At 40.6% G+C, this 17,397-nt stretch overlaps 1 protein-coding gene across 7 annotated transcripts in view; it reads right to left on the bottom strand.

The window, feature by feature from the left end:
• LOC108939261 (plasma membrane calcium-transporting ATPase 3-like) overlaps positions 1 to 15,237 on the bottom strand; it is a 44,341-nt gene extending 29,104 nt beyond the window's left edge. For 3 of the 7 annotated variants that reach the window (XM_029246309.1, XM_029246306.1, XM_029246303.1), the window contains exons 1-3: positions 14,811 to 15,237; positions 7,527 to 7,636; positions 5,196 to 5,875 (exon numbers count right to left, since the gene is read on the bottom strand). In XM_029246309.1, coding sequence (XP_029102142.1) covers positions 5,196 to 5,424 — 229 coding nt within the window. In that variant the 5' untranslated portion in view covers positions 5,425 to 5,875; positions 7,527 to 7,636; positions 14,811 to 15,237. Of the gene's footprint in view, positions 1 to 5,195; positions 5,876 to 7,526; positions 7,637 to 14,810 lie in introns of those variants that run through there. The other 4 variants (XM_029246305.1, XM_029246307.1, XM_029246308.1 and 1 more) reach the window with 2 other exon arrangements.
• Positions 15,238 to 17,397: the final 2,160 nt, after the last annotated feature.

The raw sequence follows: 17,397 nt of genomic DNA, 5'->3' as shown, positions 1-17,397 counted from the left end.
TGAAGCTGAAGAGGTGCCTATGTGTCTGAGAAGTGTTGGTCAAGAAAAAGAGTGCAGATGGTCAGGTCAGTGTGTGTCCGACTCTCCACGGGATGAGTGCCTTGCCAGAGCCGCTCGACCAGACCTTCACACTCTCCTCTTTCCAAACCTCACCTGCTGCTCCTGGCAACACCTCTCTCCCCATCCTCCCCTTAACACAGCCTCAAATCTCTCTCTCTTTCTCACTTTCTGTCTCACACCCTCAACTTTCCACTCTCTCCATATTCCCAACATCTATCATTTCAATCTCCATCTTCAGCCTTCTTCCCTTCTCTCTCTTTCAATGTTTCTGAATCGCAAGTTGTATTTCTGTGCTGTCCAGTCATTTTTATCGCTGATAGCTCAAGTAATAAAATATGGAAAACAAAATTTTTTTTTAAGCAGTTATCAGATTTACAGCATACAGTACATTGGTACATCATCTTAAATATACCAGAATTGCGCAACATATACGATAAACTTTTAAATGTGAATATCGATGAAACCAATTAAACAGTTTTGCTGTATTAGAAGGGAAATGGCAAATCATATTCCATCAGGATCAAAAGTCAACAAGACAATGTTTGTCACAACCAGAAAAAAAAAAACAGCATAAATGCATTCCTGTTAATAAAAGCTATTAAAAATGACATCTGAAAGAATGTTGCCCTCATTCCTCCTCTTTCATGCTTTCCATCTCACTCACTCAAATCATCTGCTTCGTTTCCATGGTAATGAAAGAGTCAAGCAGAAAGGGTGCTGATTTTCACTTCCTGTCTCGCTGTTTTTTTTTCCTTAAAAACTGTACTTATGTTGAACAACCTGCGTTGGTTTTTATTCAAATTTCATAGACAGTCATGTATTAATAAATGCTTACTCATGCGGGAGAATTGCTACGTGGATCACAAACATTTCAATATACATTAAGTAAGTGAACATTACGCAGCAGAAAAACTTGGAAATCGCAAATAACAAATGTAATACTTCACATATTTTTATCCAAATTTATAAACATAAAGGTTGTACACAAGGCTATTTACAAACATAAAAGTCATGGATATCTGTGCACGCATTTGTAAAAAAAATATATTTCAGTGATTTAGCCCAGATCCCTGGGGGTCCTGAGGCTGAGGAACTCCAGTGAAATAATAGTGAGCATCTGAATGGTGACCGAGGTTATGACTTGGGAAGTGAACTGGCAATCATGGTATAAATTTGCTCACGGTCATAATAAAAGCAATGATTATCACAGGATCTTATTGCAACAGGCTTTGGGTTCTAAGCTCACAGTACTACTATAACTCTGCATGGATACTTTAAGGATCTGCTCCAGTTTTACAAGGGCGCTACGGCAAGGATGTACACCAGTCCTCTGTGAGTGGCATTTGTATGTATTTTCAAACGCTGTCTTTGGGTCTGTGTTCCTCACAGCAACAGAACTGAAGCCATATTTATTGGCTGACACAATGTAAACAATGACACACAGTTCCATGAAAAAAAAAAGAAAAAATCTGTGATCCGAAGGACTCTGGTTCATGAATTGCTGATTGACAGCTCTCTCGAGTGATGATGCACAACGACCGAGTGGCACTCATCAGGAGATGGAAACATACACAAATTTGCTGACTTATCATCGCACGAGGTCCAAAAAGGCTTCCTCTCCTGCTTCCCCTCTCTCTCCTTCTCCCCTTGGTGTGTCCTTGACAATGCGGCAAGCTGCTCTCTCTACCTCGCTCTCTCCCGCTCCCCCCACCTTCTCATGCACTGCTGCAGCACTGGCTTCTCTGCTGCTCTACAAACTGACTGAGTGCTGCTGGATCTGAGTAGCACACGAGTAAAGACGGCTAAGGATCCGGATTCGTGCACCTAACCACATCTATTCATAATAACAAAAAAATAAATAAATAAAATCCGCAATCAGCTGACAGCAAGAAACAGAAAGACTTTTTTAAGGCGCTGCTAACATATCTACTGCTGTAACAAGATGGAAAAATATTAATTTTCCTGGAGGAAAAGGAACACAGCTTTCAGGTTTATCTGGTCATTTCTTATCATGTTACACATGTTTTCGCATTCCTCTCCAGGTGATTCCGTTCACTACTCTTCTTTAAACCGTATACCTGCCAGCTAAGATGGTTTAACACTAGGTGGAAGAGTGCCGTCAGGTTACAGAGCTGTTACAGAATTCCTCAGCTTTATCTTGTTAGAATTTTAACATTATTGCACCAGCCAGTGCATAAATACAGGACAAAAATCTATCCGGGCTGAACTGCAGTTACTAAACATCCAGTACTACTTATTATGATACTATTAAAATTGAAATAGTCATCCATGTTAAATTTTGAAACATATATTTAAACCATTTTAAGGCATACTGTGTCATGGCAAACCAATCTGAATTTATTAAAAGATGTTCCGTTGACAACATACAATTAAAGATGTGTAATCAGTTAAAGGTTGCTCTTTTTGCTAAGATAAAGGCACAGCGAACAGCAACTTAATGTTAAGCGACCGAGTCAGCATGGGAAATTGGCTGTCCATCTCTCTTCCTTACACCCACAAGAAACTGATGCTTTTGTAACCTAGCAACATAACATGAAAGCATGGACAGGGAGTAGGACGTTAGAAGAGAAGGAAAAAAGCAGAGAGAGAGACAGAGAGAGAAAGGGAAAGAGGAAAAATTTAACTTGAACTATAATCCCGATCTATACCATAACTCTGTTCATCAGCAGGACAAGAAATCTGTGACACACTACACCTTAGTCCATTAACCAAGAATGGCAAAACAAGCTGACTGTTAGATTTCACATTAGAGAAATCAATGCTTGACAACAGCTGTTTGGCAAATACTTACAATTATGTTCATATGTGTGATGTATAAACACATATAAACACAGATCAGGAAAGTAAAAAGGAAGCAGAGGACAATCAGAGAAAAAGGCAGAAATGTGAGAGGCTGTGAACGAAACAGGGAGGATATTAAAGGGATCAGCATGGTTTGATGAGAAATGAAAAAATGATTGAATGGTGTCACAGAACTGTGTTTCTCAAGAGGGACAGCTGATGCTCGGTTGACAAGTAATACAGAAAAAGTGAATGAAAGTGAACTATCCAGGTACAAGAAAGACATATACACTAAGGCATATTGCATGGAGCACGGGACACTTCACAGAGGGGCGAGCTTAATTCAACATTATTGGAGGTTTACTGTACAGGGTACCATCTGAGCAGGTGTTACAGTGCTTGTGAGTGTCTGTGACAGAGCACACACAAGTAAGATGGCATGCAGCAGTGATTTAAGGAAAATCTGTAAGCATTACAGACTCGGAGTGCTAAGGCCAAGATCACCATATACTATTCAATCTACGATAGCCAAGCTTTGCACTGCGGTAAGTACAGGGCTTGTTCTCCTCTTACTTATCAGAGATTCTGTATTTGCCACCTTTCCACTAAGTATGTATGACCTTGCAGAGACTACATTTAAGATAAGATCCTTTATTGCCACTTTATGCAATACAATGAAATTCCGTGTGGCAACCCCCAGAAGAGCAGCAGCAGAAAGAACACTTGAGACAAAAAACAAATAAGTAAGTAAGTAAATAAATAAACAGATTGAACCTTGGAGTTCTCAGTCCTCAGCATCCGTTGATGGTGGATGTGGAGGAGTAACGGAGGCAGCTTTGGGCAAGGAGGATGTGATGGCATACCGCTCTTTAACTAATGAAACCTCTAAAAGTTCAACAGGGGTTTGCAGCATTCAAGGGTTGAAGAATGTAAAAGTGAGGTCTAATGTCAAGTCCAAGGATATATATTGTTGGATGGAGAGTTTGTATCCTGGCTGTACAACTGGCTGCCAAGAACAGGTCACAGTTAGGGACAAAGCTTGACGAAAACTTTCACACACGTCATTAAACACACATGTAATGCAACCTTGGACACATCTGCTCTGCAGTAGATCATCCATAGCTACATTCACTTGAAAGGCTATTGGAAGACCTCCAGTACAGGATGAGTATGTCATCAGGAAAGGGAGATGCTGTCAGAATCTTCTGGGAAGCTGCTGCTGGCGTCGGCTGATGAGGAAAAAGAGCCAAGGCTGGAAGGTTAGTCTGGACTGAAATAATGGCTCAGGGAGCCAGGGAGGTCCCTTGACTGATCCCTGTGAGCAAGGCCTTAATACTAAACTAGTCTAATTATCCTGTGATTAAACAGAGCTGTGGCGAGCTCTGAGCACACTGTGTAATCTCACTAAAAGGTCGATCACGGTGGCTTCATTTGTGCTGAGCAGGAGACTGACAGCTGCTCTCATGATAGTCAGCGCATGACAAGGTAAATTTGCACCGTAACGCAAGACAACTTTTCTTCTCGTCAACCTCGTCCTGATTCGATTTCCTGTCCCGCAGCTTCCGTTGCTCAAAGAACGCTACAGGTTGAAGAAACTTTGAGACAATGAAAAAATTTACTTCCTATAACATAAATCATACGTTGATTTTGCCAACACTGTCATATAAGCAAGAAATCCCTTTGAATCAGATTCTAATGTTCAACCTGTAGTGAAGTTACTGAGATCAGTGTCATGTATAGATCTTAAACTGATGGAGGTGTGTGAAAAGTAGCATCGGCTGCGGAAGCGAACAAATGGGGCAGAGTGAGAAAGGCAGAGAGATGGGACATCCATAGAAAAAGCGAAAGGTGACAAGGATCAAATCCATTTCAGTGAAAAGCAACAGAATCATGTTGCAAAACAGAACATTGAGGAACAGCGGTGACTTTGCAATCATGCCAACATGCAGATGAGTCTCAGTTTCAGAACTGCACACGGAACTTGTTCATGTTCATTTAACTAATGTGAATCGAAAGTCAAAAGAGAAGAGAGATCAAGGACGGTGCAAATTAAATACAAAGGTGATGTTAAAAATATGGGAGATGTATGGGACTTCAGATGGAAGTTTGCGTTCTTTGCAGAGGATTTGACATTCAAAAAGCTTAACATTCACAAACAAATAAGCGGGAGTGAAATACAACAAAAGTAAGTATAAGCACGACCAAAATTTTCACACACTGAAGAAAAAAACAGGACAGTGGGGGGGTGGAGGGGGGTTGAACTGAATCTGCTGATAACAGTCGACAGAAGAAACGTATGAGAAGTCAAGACAGGCGAACGGAAGCTTCCTCACCCTCTGTGGGTGAGGTCTTGAGCCGCTGACAGAGCCCTTCCGTGCTGTTGTAGCTGTCCTGGATCTTCTGCAGTGCCTCAGCCCCCCTCAGCTCCATAAGCACCCGCAGTTCCTCCAGGGTGACCCCAAAGCCACCAGAATGACTGGCATCAGACCCCCTGCTAACAGCACCACTGCCCCGCTGGCTCTTGGGATAAAACTCCACTGTGCTGTTGGTAAAATCCCCCATATTTGCACTATGGAAGAACTTTGCTTGGGGTCTTCTGCACTTCTCCTGCTTCTCTGACGCTCACTTTTTTTAGAAACACTCTTTGCTTTCTGATTCCTTTGAAGGAAAATATCTTCTTGAAGCAAAATATCTATAATTTGGCCAATTTTTCCCCTGGACCACAACGTCTTCCACGTTAAAAATTGACTAATTCTCCATACCAGGAAGGAGGTGTTAAAAAAAGAACGATGGACCTCGGCGAAATGAATGTCGTTTTTTAACCGTTGGCTTTTTTCTGGTTTGAGCAGTATGAATTCTCTTCCTCTTCTCTGTCCCTCAAAGGGGCAAGAAATGTGATTTAAATCTGGTAATTGGCAAACGGATGGTGATGTAGACTGGCAATGAAAAATTTCCGAGAAAGAAAAAGAAGAGCTACTAAAGGTCAGAGATCAGATGTCAAAGTTCATGCAACCTGCAAGAAAGAAAGAAAAACATCGTTACATATTTCATAATAACTCACGTAATAACTACTTGGTCAGACATTCTCGGCCATGGTTAAGTATATAATTTTTTCGATCTTCATAGATTTCATTATGGCAGCTCTTGCAGTACAACTCAACTGTATACCTCAGTCATAGCTGCTCTCTGCCTCTATTATTTTAAACAGATATTTTAGCTGCATTTTCTAAAACACGACAGTACATCATCATAATAACAACAGCAATCTGCCAATTACTTAACAAAAGGGTTACCAAAATCATGTTATCAGCACGAAAAACTTCAGTCACTAAAAATGGCCATTTAATAATACTCTTACTATCTCTACTGATAAAAATAATAATTAAAGGCTATTTAAAAAACACTTTGTGACACACATGAAATATTTAAGACCGCAGCAATAGAATAATGCTTATAATTACCTGACATGAGCTCGGATAAACTTTGTACAAACACATTGACGCAAACGGAAAAGGTATAAATACGACCGTGTAGGCTCCTCTCTACTTGTAATTACGTCTTTTTGTCAGCAAGTTTATTTTTCATAAATCTGCATGATCATTGCTTTAATATAGGTACCAATATTCCTCTTACAAAAAGTGATTTATATTCATATTATTTTGTATACACAAACTGGTGCTTTTCAGTTTAAATGTTTGGAAATGTTTAATCACTGCATTTTTCTGCAGCTCCTTGTGATGCATAACATTAACAACAACAACAATAAGAAGAAGAAGAAGCTGGTGTCTCCCGCTATGAGATGCAAAGACAGCTTGTGTAGAAATAACCACGGAACCACAGTCCATCAACCACAGAAAGTTTTCTCCCTGGATGTCAAATTAAGTTCACTTCCGTGCTCTTTAAACCGCTCAGTGACAACAGATAGCCTGTGGCACTGTCGACGAAAAGACACCCATCATAGAAAGGAATGATGATGGCCTGGGACAGGGATGCTGCCCCACCTCACCCTTCCGCGATAGCTGGAGTGTCACTATTTTGCTGTGGGGCCAACACAGCTGCTCTCTGCTGGGATCGGACCCTGGGATCAGGGCGGAGACCCCTGAGCTGTCGTTACAAGTACACGGCCTCATTCATCAACAGCACGGCGGGGAAAACGTTGTCACACCGTGTCTCGGAGCCACACAGCTCTGGAGCCTATTTCCTATGCTGCTGCATATGCAAACAAATATTGTCAGGCATCACCAGCAGCCCATGCTGTACAGTGCTGTCTCATTAAATTCTTATCTGACAGAGAAAGAGGACACAGGTCCTCAGGACTGACAAAAAAGTGCGATTTTCTCAAATGTTGCTAACCCTCTTCTGCACCTCTCCTGCAGGTGCTGGATGGAATTATCAAGGAATCCAGCCGTGTGTTGCAGTAAAAGACACCACAATGACCGTATCTCAAGTTTGTCTGCTAAAGCTTATCTTGCATAAGTGCATACCATCTCTATACTCACTCTGATTTAGTACTTTTTTGAAAATGTCCTTTACGTTCAGGAATGTGACAGCACCAGTACAATGCAGTTAGGTGAAAAGAGCAACCCCATGCAAACACCGTTTAAATTTGTGCAAAACCCATTTACAACAGCCACGAACAATCTCCACCTACCAAGACCACCTACCAAGAATGCACACTGTTCTTGTCAAGATCTGGAAGACGTCCCGGTTAGAAAGTTTCCAACAGCCTTGTTTGTAATCCCAGATGACGATATGACTACCTGGTATGGGTCACCTGATGGGCAGATTTGACAATCAGAGGTACAGCATTTAGACTGTAAAATATACATTTAGTTTTACTGTGATGTGTGGAACTCTTTCTGGGTCTCTGTTGTGCCGCCTTGTTAAAGTTTCACTTCCGTTACCAAATTCCCATTCACATTTAGATGTGTGTAGTAGGCAGAGCATTTATACCGGCTGAGTATTATGCAACATTTATTTTATGAAACACACCCATTTGCAGGATATGAAGAGGAGATTTAGTATGGTCTTGGTAAAGTGTGTTTCAATCACTGACTAAAAGGAGCTGGAAGAGAAAGCATTGTCTCACTTACTGGACATGTCTGCACAGAATAATAAAAGCGGAAGCAAACAATTTTTCCAAGTACATTCAGAAAATTTGTTCATGCAATATATATATTACAAATGTACACTTCAGGAGAAAGGACCTGGGCTCATCCTATCAATGTTCTTTTTATAGCTTCTTAGAGATACATTCTAGCCTATTGGGTTCCACTGGCTGCAAGTAAATGCTTTTGGGCAGCAGAATCATTAATCTTTCTATTTACTGAGCAAATGTACTTACTGTTGGCAGGAGTTCAGACTTTTCATAGAAGAGAAGGACCCCCCACTACAAACGAAAGTGACCATTATTTTTTTTTAAAAATCAGGCCACTGCAGAGTGTTTATGGAGAACTACACAGATTAGGTGGGCATCTATGGGCCACGCAGTGGAGACGGAGAGCCAGTACCAGACCGCGACAGAGAAGCAGGATAACCATTGAGGAGATGCTGTACCACTATCAGTAATAAGGAGGGTCTCTACCGGTTTACTGCTCATTACCACAAAGAAGATGGGCCACTCGAGAGACCAGCAGGAGCACCACATGAGGTTGGTTAGTCACTTGTATCAGGGTGCACAGTCAAGGCCAGTAAATTAACACGCTGCAGAATAACTACATACTTTTTTTTCTTCATCTACTGAATTTTGACATCAATCTGCAGGAATTTGCTGCTTCTTAGTTATCTAGAAAAATATCCCCAGTTTATAATTCTGTGAACCGCTGAACAAATACGCAAGTTCTTGATGCTCTGCTCATGCAAAGACAAGGCTGCAGAACAGAAAAAAGAGAAAGGAGACAGCGTGTATGTGCGTGGAATTGGCATTACATAAATTCCTGTGGGCCTTATGTAATGTGTCGCTGTGATGACACCCATTTCTTTTTGGAACAAGTATAAATACATAATCTACTGTATATGCATTATGACATAAGTCAAAAACAAATCAATGAACTTATAAATAATTTAACTAAATGATACTATCACTTCTGATAATATGGACACAACCCCAACTGATAGAACAACCCATCAAGTTGGAAGAATGCACCAGGAAGGGGAAGGAACCATGTTCTACATTTCCTACAAGACATCAAACGGAGGTGCTAGAACCTATGCAGCCTGGGAGGGGCATCTGATCCTGAAGTAGACAGTCTGATAATACTAGGGAGAGTTTTACCTCCACTGCAAAATGAAGATCTGTTCTGGGCTACCTGGCCATCTCAGTCACTGTGTGAGAGCTCCTTCTTCTGTGGAGAGTGGCACCCCTACATCTGTCTCTCAACTATGATTAAAAGTCAGAATTGTGTGGAGTACAGTTACGGTGTTGCTCAGACATTTGTTGATTTTGGGGCTATAGGCATTTTGTGGACCAATCAATAGCTCAGGATTGGGAAGTAATATTTGGAAAGTGTTGTCACTGTATTAGAGGAAAAGCTGTAGGCTCTGGGGTACTGAACTTGGTCACATGTTTGGATAGTCTGCAGTCTACAGGTTGGTTTATAAGCAACAAGCCTACATCCTTCTTTCTGATCCAGAAAGAATAAGACGAAGCATCTCAGAAGAGTACTTCAGCATTTGCTAAACAAAAAAGTGGTTTGAGAAAATGGAAAGTATCAGTCTCGTCAGACCACAGTGCTTTATTAAGGTTTAGTGGAAAGACCACAAGAGGTATAGACTGACTCAAGTAAGGTGGTTGACATGGTGTCCTGGCCACAGCCTTAGACAGTTAAGGAAAAGCAACACTTCTTGGGCTTTGAAGGTTTATCAGGGGGTTCAGTTCAGTAGCTGCCCCTATGTCAAGTCTTTTACACAAAGCTCCAAGCAGGCTGTCTTGGATCCCAGAAGGCCCTCAGGGCCTCTGAGAATGGCTTTTTAGGAAAAATTACCTTTGTAAGGTGGGGAAGCAGCATTAAAATGAAACTCCCATGTAAAACATTAAACCCAAAGTGAATAGAAATGAGAACTCTGCACCTAACTTCATCATATCTGCATCTGTATCCTTGATAATAAATAGAAACAATACAATGCCAAGAAGATCATTTCAAAGCTTGTTAATGAGGCAAGGCAGACTTTTAACAATCTGTTAAAATTTCATTCTTCACAATGCATCAGTTCTGCAGACTGAATCATGATAAATGTGCTGAAACACATTCACTAATAAACTGAGCAGATTGTTGTTTAGATTTTCCATAGTCAAAAGGGTAACAAAGAAAATCTTAACAAGTTCACAAATTTCTGAAATCATAATCAGAAAGATATGTGGAGCTGATATAATCGGTTTTAGTTGGCCTCTTAAAATGCTCAAGGCAGTGAAGCATTGCAAAATGCATGCAAATTTATGCAATTTTAATAACCCTCTAAAATATTCATAACAATTTCTTAGCACACAATCTTCTTTAAGGTCCCAAGCAAATGAGTTTCGCTAAAGAAGATCAGACTGTTGCTTTGCTACACTGTGTTTTAAACTACCCTCCACTGAGTGAAAAAAATGTGTTCGTTTGTGAAAAAAAAAAAATCTGCTACATAGAAGTAGAACGTTAAACCACTTTTTATCATTTTGAATAAAACAGTCTTACAAGAAAAAAGCACACAGAATGCAGACAACACAGATGTAATACAAAGATCAGGAAAGGACAGCTTTCCTGTTTATTAAGTAATTATTGAGTTTAGATTTTCAGGAGGAACATGGTCCAATTACAATTTCCAGCATCTCTTGTCATACTGGAAAAAGTGACATTATGCAAAACCATTCAGTTTTCATATGAGCTTGAGCCATTAATCACACATGGTAATCAAAACAACGGTGAGAATGTTGATTACAGAATGGGTTCTGACTGCACAATCAAGGATGCAAGACACTGGTAAAGTAGTGTAGTAGTTGCTATTAAAATAATTAGGTAAACAGATTATGTCACACATAGTTAATGTTTATTACAAGGTAATAATCTGCATTAGCATTACACTTAGAAAATATCTGCTGCAACACATGGGCCCATGTGAGGTATGTTGACACTTTAGGATCTGCAGTGTCTCAGTCTACTTTTCAGTGTGGGCTGAATCAGGTTTTTATATTTCTTCCTTTTTTGTAGATTGTTAAGTGATTTTCAAAGAAACATTATGTCGTTAGGAAATAGGATAAGTGCAGAATTCAACTCGGGTGACATCCACCAAAAGACAGTTGCACCTAGCACCTAGTTTCTCTTGTAGACTTGACATTCAGTTAGTATTTTTAGCTAGTAAATTTCATCATGAAATGTATTGTTGCAGATTTTTGAGTGTACAGATTTTTTATTTTCTTCATTTGCCTATTTTCAAAAACGTATTCATTGCAAAGTGAATCCAACCTGTGTTTCCACACCTAGTCATTATTTAGCTGAAAAACACACCGAAACAGAGTAGGAATGTGTAACCGAATTAATTCTTTGCACTTATACAGTGTTATACAGCTTGTGTCTGGTGTTCCTGAGTTTCGGTGATCAACAACAAGATGAAAAACACTGCACACATTTATGGGAACAATCAGTTGACAACTGGCACTGAATAGAAGTTCATGGAGATTACATACTTTAGTTTCAGTTAATTAAAATTAGTTCTAGTCTTGTTCAAAATAGTTCAAAATAAAGATGTCAAAAGCCTTACAGAATTTTAAAAATTCTTATAACGTCACTGGAGACTTCATCCTGCATCTCTTTGATTATACTTTTATTGTGTGGATAGTGTTGGGGGGCATGGTGGGTTGGACTGGGTCCTGCTCTCTGATGGGTCTGGGGTTCGAGTCCTACTTGGGGTGCCTTGCGACAGACTGGCGTCCTGTCCTGGGTGTGTCCCCTCCCCCTCCAGCCTTACGCCCTGAGTTGCCGAGTTTGGCTCCGGTTCCCTGTGACCCCATATGGGACAAGCGGTTCAGAAAGTGCGTGTGTGTGGATAGCATTGCAAACTGAAACTATCCAGATGCTGACAAAATCTTTGCACATGTTCATGTGATGTTTTTTTGACAATCCAGTAAAATTAAATTAGTCTTCATTTGAATGTTGTTTCAATAAATGTGGGAAAATAAAGGTCATGCAATGGACCGTGGTCCCATCCATGGTGTCCCCTGCTCAGTGCTCTGTGTTTCTTAGTCTCTGAAACACAGGAACTCTGCGGAGTATAAGGGTACAAGACAGAGTATAACACTTGATGATAATGGAATACTGTAAATAAATATTACATCAAAGTTTCAATTCACTATAACGTTATCCGAGGTATACACAGAACCTAGCCTTTGAATAAATCGAGGAAGCTCCATTATTGAGTTTTTATTGACATTGAAATAGTGATAAAAGTAATGTTGATTTTACAAACAAATCAAACCGACTTCCAGACCAGTTGTGCTTGCAAGTTGAGGACCCACTGGGCATCACATACATTAATAATAAAGAATGACGTCAGGAATGTGGCACAGTTGAAATATTGTTATACTACTCACATCTAGTCTGAACACTGACTGAGGTCGTCTCGATTCAATTTTTTGATTACTGTTGATACTGTATTATGCACACCTTTTAAAATTAAATGTAATCAGATCCTTTAAAAATTTAACTACATTCCATTCTGCTGAGGTTGATTAGCTTGTTTGCACAGATTTATCAAGTGTTTTCTTTTTAAAAATTCATCTGATGTTGCTATAATGACTGTATAAACATAGCTGCACATACTGTACACCCATCCTATTATTCAGTCTTTCAAAATCTGCTTTTTCACTTAACCAGTTTGTGATTATTAATACAAATTATCGCTAATCAGTATAGATTTTCATGTATCCAGTCAGCTACATTAGGTTCTTGTTGGTGACATTCGGTCGTGCGCTATGAATCGAGACTGCGCTTGAAACCTGTGCTAAGTGGCTGTGTGTGAGAGACTATGAGACGCAATGAATTGTGGGAAACCGGTACCCACCCTCTCAGCTGTATTCTGGCACTGCACAGTCTCACCTGTGCATCCTCTGCTCTGCACCATCTTTACTGTAATCATTTTTTTATTACCTGCAGCTTTTCTTCCATGATAACAGGCACCATTTGATGCGATTTAGGGCTGAAAATGGGATGGGAGTGCAACAAACTAGAATTTTTCCACATAAGCAGTAGTGGAGTAATTAATTTCGTTAGTGGTTTTTTCGATATTCGGCCTCTTTAAGGAATGAATAAGCACTGGATAATGCGGGATAAGTGTATTTAATAAAACACTTATGGATCAGGAACCTGTAGAGGGCAAACATGACATGTCTTTCACATTTGATTTGTTGGGTTTTTGATTTCATCATAATATATTATCCAGCTCAAGAGTAAAAAATTAACAGATCCACATGACCTAAAGCACGTGCAGCACTCACTTGCAAATTAATTTTGAACCTTGTTTCACCGTGTTTAACATGCAACGGAGTTTAAATTATTGCCTGTGGGACGCCTTATCCTGCCTCATGTGAAATTTTACGGGATGCCGCCTGCCTCCTTTCTAACATTGTCATCGATAAAGAAGCCAAAACCTTCCACACGTCAGACCGAGACTAGCGCCGCCTTCCTCCATCCGCTTGTTCCCAGCACCGCCTTCTGTACGCATAAAAAACTGTCAACAGCCAATAGCGGTGAAGATCGCCGCTTCACGCGCCACTGAGAGAGGCCAATCCCCGGCGACTCTAAGCCTCACGAGCGCAACGCCAACGGCGATCATGTTCGTTTACGCGAGACGAGCGGCAGCCCTCCTACTACCCTGCAGTTTGAGGGAAAAGGCATTTCGGCGCAGCATCCCGAAGGAAAACATCGCATCGCTGCACCAACATTGCAAGTCGAGCATCTGAAAAGTCCGGAGGAGCGCAAGAAAAGAAAAACGAATAACATGTAAATTACTGTGCAAATACCTGTAGTTCCGGCGAGCCTTCAGCTCATTAAGAAGAGAAGGACATAACCTTCAGTTCACAAAATGAATTATTCTTTCCATTCTGTCCCGCGACAAACACCCATAACGCTCGGCGCACCTTCATTCTCCGCGCACGCGAGCGGCTGAAATACCTGAAATGATGTCGATGATGATGATGATGATGATGATGAGGATTATGACTGATACGGGAAGGCTGTGTGTTGTGATTGTTGTGTGTGAGTAGGAGAGGTGAGAAATGAGACCGGGACAAACGCAGTGCCCCTCCGCAAGGTGACCGGTGTGAAGAAGCGGGTTTCCGCGCTTCTCCGGAGACCCCATTCCCCACGGCACACGCGCGCACACACACACACACACACACTCGTGTGCGCTTTACAGACCGGCGCACAGCGACTATTCCTCTTACACTCCGCCAGCAGGCAATGAAGTAAATTAATACAAATTCACAGCGCGACTAGAGACGCAGTTTTTCTGGTTAATCCAATAAGAGCACGAAGAAGCGCGGTAAGAATACAGTAATCACTGTATGTGGACTAGTAACAGCAGCCAGGGACACAAACCACGTACAACGATCCACATTTCTATTCATCCCTTGTGTCAGCACCCCAAATGACAGCTGGAATTTACGGAATGCACGTTTTCAGCAACCATAAGCATCAGTAGCGGGCTGGCTGCTGTCAGCAATAAAGAAATTCTTGGTTTACATATGGAATTTGTTTTTATTGGTTCTATACATATATACAAGCATATACATTTACGGTAAGTATTATGTATATTTATATATACTTAACATATTTAATCCTCTGGTAATGAAACATGTTTTCCAGCATAAAGACACGAGAAGGATGGGCTTTTTTTGTATAATAAAAAAAAACACTGAACTCTGTAAGTGTACAGTGACTCGTGAGATATTATAAATATGAAGCGCGTCTACTCACCAGGCCATGCTCCAAGGACGTTACGGGATGGGCAAGAAAATACTGAGAAAATGTTGCATTTACTTCTATACCATAAAAAAGAGAGAAAGGAACAATCTGCAGGATTCTCGGCTGCGGTTCACTAATAAAAACCAGCTTTTGTGTTTTTTAGTGAAAAATCAGAGTTCGGCTTGTTCGGAGGAAAATCGCCTGTGAGGAGCACATGACAATGAGCGCATTAATGAAGACATTGCGATGTAAATCGGGACGCTTTCAGTATAAATACTGATGCTGATGCTGCTGTTGCGGCGGCGCTCGGTAATTCCTAATGAGGACCGCGCCGCAGCACGAGACGCCCCGATTGTTGTGGGATCTACATGCTGGAGACCCCCTCGCTCGCGACGCGATGTGCACCGGGAGGTGGTTCGGAGCACGAGCGCAGCGCCGCGAGTCGAAGACGGTGTTTGAGCACCGGCGGAGGGAGGGAGGGGGGGGGGGGGTTGCCGCGCGCTTGACACTCCCCCCACTGTACCCCCACACCGCTGCAACCCCTCCCTCGCCTGCCTCTCACTGTAAAAGCTCACCGTGGGGTCAAAAACGCGCGAGGTTGGAGAGCGACGCAAATCAAAGACCCTCTAGGAATTATGATCGACTCCAGTTTTCATTGCTAGCATATCAATATAATAATAATACATTTACATTTATTCATTTAACATACGCTTCCAAAACGACGTACATCTAATAATAATAATAATAATAACTTTACATAAAGGGACACATCCTGTACATGAGTTATACAAACACAGGTGCGCTTGCCTAAGGATATGGCCCATGAACCAGAAGAGCCCTGGTTCAGATCCCACTCGGATTCCTACTGTGTTTAATGGGAAACCTGGCAATGACCAGGAACTTCTGCACTGGTGCCAGTGAGCTGGAGATCAGGTTCCAGTGAAGAAAACTACACGCTCTTCTCTGTTGGCTCTATATTTATTTAGCAGATGCTTTTATCCTAAGCTACTTACATGCATTACACTACTTAGAGGGGATGCATTCTCTGGTACACAAAGTATTCATCTAGATAGCAGCTTTAAGGAAGCCCAGGAAGAAAAGTGATGCTATTGATACTGCCGGATTGATTATCTTAAAAGCAGTGTAAATATAATTTGAATAAAAAAAAAAAACATGTTGTGCTTGTAATACCTGACATAAGCAAATTCAGCATTACCAAATTATACCACTTGATAGTTTGATTATTATTATTTTAGACCTTGCCAGTGTAATTAATGTACACTTTCCACTTGATTAAAAAATTTAAAAAAAAAAAAAAAAATTTCATTCATCTGAAGTTTTCCTCCTAAGTGACTTAGAATGATTTACACTTTTGTACAACTTTATGGATGATACAGCAGTACAGTAGGATTCAAATCTGGGGTTCCACAAGCGGAAAGGAGAGGCTCTAACCAGTATAATACCCGCTGCCTCATATGACACACTATCATTAGTTTTTGGGACATGGAGCACAATAATTTCAACAAAGCAAGCAATGTGCAGTATAATTAATAAAAAGTGAGATCTGAGCCTGTTATTCAGTGAAACTCAGCCATAACACCAGTGTAGATGAGGTAGCACCCCTGCAGTGATTGTGTGGTATGTGCCGTCATTAGTCAGGTATTCTAGGGTCCGGAGAGGCCCATTGTTGTGCACATTTAGTAGTCCGTGGTTATTTATTTTTTAATTGTTTGGCAAATGTGATTTTAATGCTTCAGATGTGACCTTTTGCGAAAGCAAATGTGGTGTTTCCTCTTGCGGTAAATGTACTGGATAGAAAAACTGTATTATAGCTCTTACAGTAACATCTGTACAAGTTGGTGGCGATTTTTGTATATTTACATTACATTTATTTATTTTGGGGATGTTTTTCTCCAAAGTGACTCACTTCTCAGAGAATATGAAACAGAAATTAGTACTGTTTGGCCAGTGGAAATTTTACCTAAAGAAAGTTCTCACGGCAGAATGAGGTCGAAGGTAGAGTTCTTTTATGCTCACTGTATTTAGGACAAGATCCCCATAATGATTAAGACAGTTAGAATTAATGGCTAGCTAGCTAAAGCTCAAGGTCATATACAGATGATAATAATGTCAAGAACTCACTGAAAAAAGTAAATAATGACAAGACACACAAGGGTAATGTGTTAAAGTAATGTATTCTTTCTGTATTGAAGCACCATCATCAGTCTACATTGGCTTATTTTCCATCATTGCTGTTTATGTTTGGTGCATGGTAATGATGACACATCTACAAAATTATTTAATCTACATATATATACACTGTTTATAGGTTAAGTAATTTTGTAGATACCTCATCATGTATATATACACACACACATGTACATACACATACGTATTTCAGTTATAAACTTCATGTTATCAATAATTTCAGCAGGTTTATTTCTTGGTTTTCTGTCAGATCATCTGAAGTAAATCAGTGGGCTAAATTTGGTAAGCAGACATCTTTAAATGATTATACACAAGAATAATCTCCTTTTTTAATCCATCCCACGATGTTGTGTTTGGGGTTGTACTTTCCTTGTAAATAATCAAATTATAG

The sequence above is a fragment of the Scleropages formosus genome, chromosome 19 (assembly GCF_900964775.1).
Source record: "Scleropages formosus chromosome 19, fSclFor1.1, whole genome shotgun sequence".
NCBI classification, from domain to species: Eukaryota; Metazoa; Chordata; class Actinopteri; order Osteoglossiformes; family Osteoglossidae; genus Scleropages; species Scleropages formosus.
Note: the sequence above shows the minus strand (reverse complement) of the source record. Positions and strands in the feature narration are given on the sequence as shown.